At 44.6% G+C, this 1498-nt stretch overlaps 1 protein-coding gene across 1 annotated transcript in view; it reads left to right on the plus strand.

Moving 5' to 3' along the window:
• Positions 1-1284: 1284 nt before the first annotated feature.
• The window catches only part of LOC307270376 (adenylate kinase 8-like), a gene marked incomplete at both ends in the record, with an annotated part of 16274 nt that continues 16060 nt past the window's right edge, over positions 1285-1498 (plus strand). Inside the window, one exon of the mRNA XM_080054261.1 lies at positions 1285-1348. Coding sequence (XP_079910387.1) covers positions 1285-1348 — 64 coding nt within the window. The remainder of the gene's footprint in view (positions 1349-1498) is intronic.

A 1498-nucleotide genomic window follows, 5' to 3' on the forward strand; every position in this document is an offset into this window, starting at 1 on the left:
CCAATATGCATTGTGTTGCTGTAATGGTTGTTGCTGTGGATGCAGGAATGGTTGTGGCATAGGTGGTGGTTGTTGCGAGTCCACAAGGGTAGGGAAGTATTCTTGAGCTTTTGGATTCAGAGTGGTCTCCTTTAACCTTGTTCCTTTTGCAAAATAAGATTCCATTGCATTGGATCGTGTGCTTGAGCGAGCTTGGTGGCTGTAAGTCGACAGTACTGCTAATTTAGCAGCAGAAGCAGCCATCTCTGTGTTAATTTCCAGCCTTTCCTTTCTCCTCCTTAGCTCCTCTGCTTTCTCCTCCAGAGCCTTGGATGCGAGGAACATTTGCTCTTCCAAAGCGTGTTTGTCATTTAATGCTGCGGCACGAGTTTCAAGTGCAGCTCTATCTGCCTCGGCCCGAATGCGTGCTGATGTAGTAGAGGATACATTGCTTTTCGAGCTTGCATGACTTTGCCGGCTTGGTTGTTTTTTAGAAACGTTTGTTTGAACGTTGGATATGCTGTCATCGGGATTCACCTCATTCCCATAATCCTCATTAGCCTCAGATTTGGGAATGTCTGCTTTTGCCAACCACCTGTCCATTGTTTCCATAAATTCATTTACACCCAGCAACTTTGCTTTGAACCATATTTCATGTTTTTCCTTTTCTGCAGGGGGTAACAGTTTTAACAGAGATGTATGTGCTTCCTTTGCCTCATTGCACAGAGTTGTGTATTTTACATAATAACACTTGACCTCTTTTTCGTAATCTCTGTCACACATTAACCCCTGAATTGTTGTTTTGAGATTAGATGCTTTGTTTAGTTTTGACTTTCTGGTTTTTTGCAGTGTTTCCAGTTTATCCAGAAATGCCTTTTGTGTTAGTTTGACTGCACGTTTAATGACAGATGGAATGTCACCGCTGGCCACGCCCCCACTGGGCTGCGTGTCAGCAGTGGTGAACTCATCACCATCGTTACCCTCATTTTGCACATTTGTTTCAGCATCCATAGTCAATCAATCACCATCAAAAACACTTTGAATACACCTTTAAACACAGAAAGACCAACCACAGATTTGTTGAATACCAGTTCGAACCAATGCATTGGATTTTCAGTCAAATGTGTGCACACAATATCTAAATGGCCATGTTGGTATTGCTACACATACCCCTCCGGTCCGGTGGATTGACGCTGTCGCGGTGGTAGTCCGTGGTTACGGCTCGGTACGTAGTCCTTGCTACTCGGCCAGTAGAAGCTGTTTTATAATCCCAAACGATCCAATTGACTGAAAAGAAATCCCGCGATGGTGTCCGCGCTGGCGAAATCCAACGACGGCTTCCTCGATCAGCTGTTCAATGGCGATCCTGGCGAGTTCATTTAGCACGTTTGTACTTTAATGTAAAGCCTAACAACCGGCTCTACATTAGCCCTGGTTGGTGCGGTGTGGGAGAACTCTTGTCGTACGCGTGATGTGGTGCTCATAATAAATGTCTAATACATATTTCTGGTTTGAGTGC

The sequence above is a fragment of the Ammodytes marinus genome, assembly GCF_949987685.1.
Source record: "Ammodytes marinus genome assembly, contig: scaffold_410, whole genome shotgun sequence".
In the NCBI taxonomy this organism is placed as follows: domain Eukaryota; kingdom Metazoa; phylum Chordata; class Actinopteri; order Uranoscopiformes; family Ammodytidae; genus Ammodytes; species Ammodytes marinus.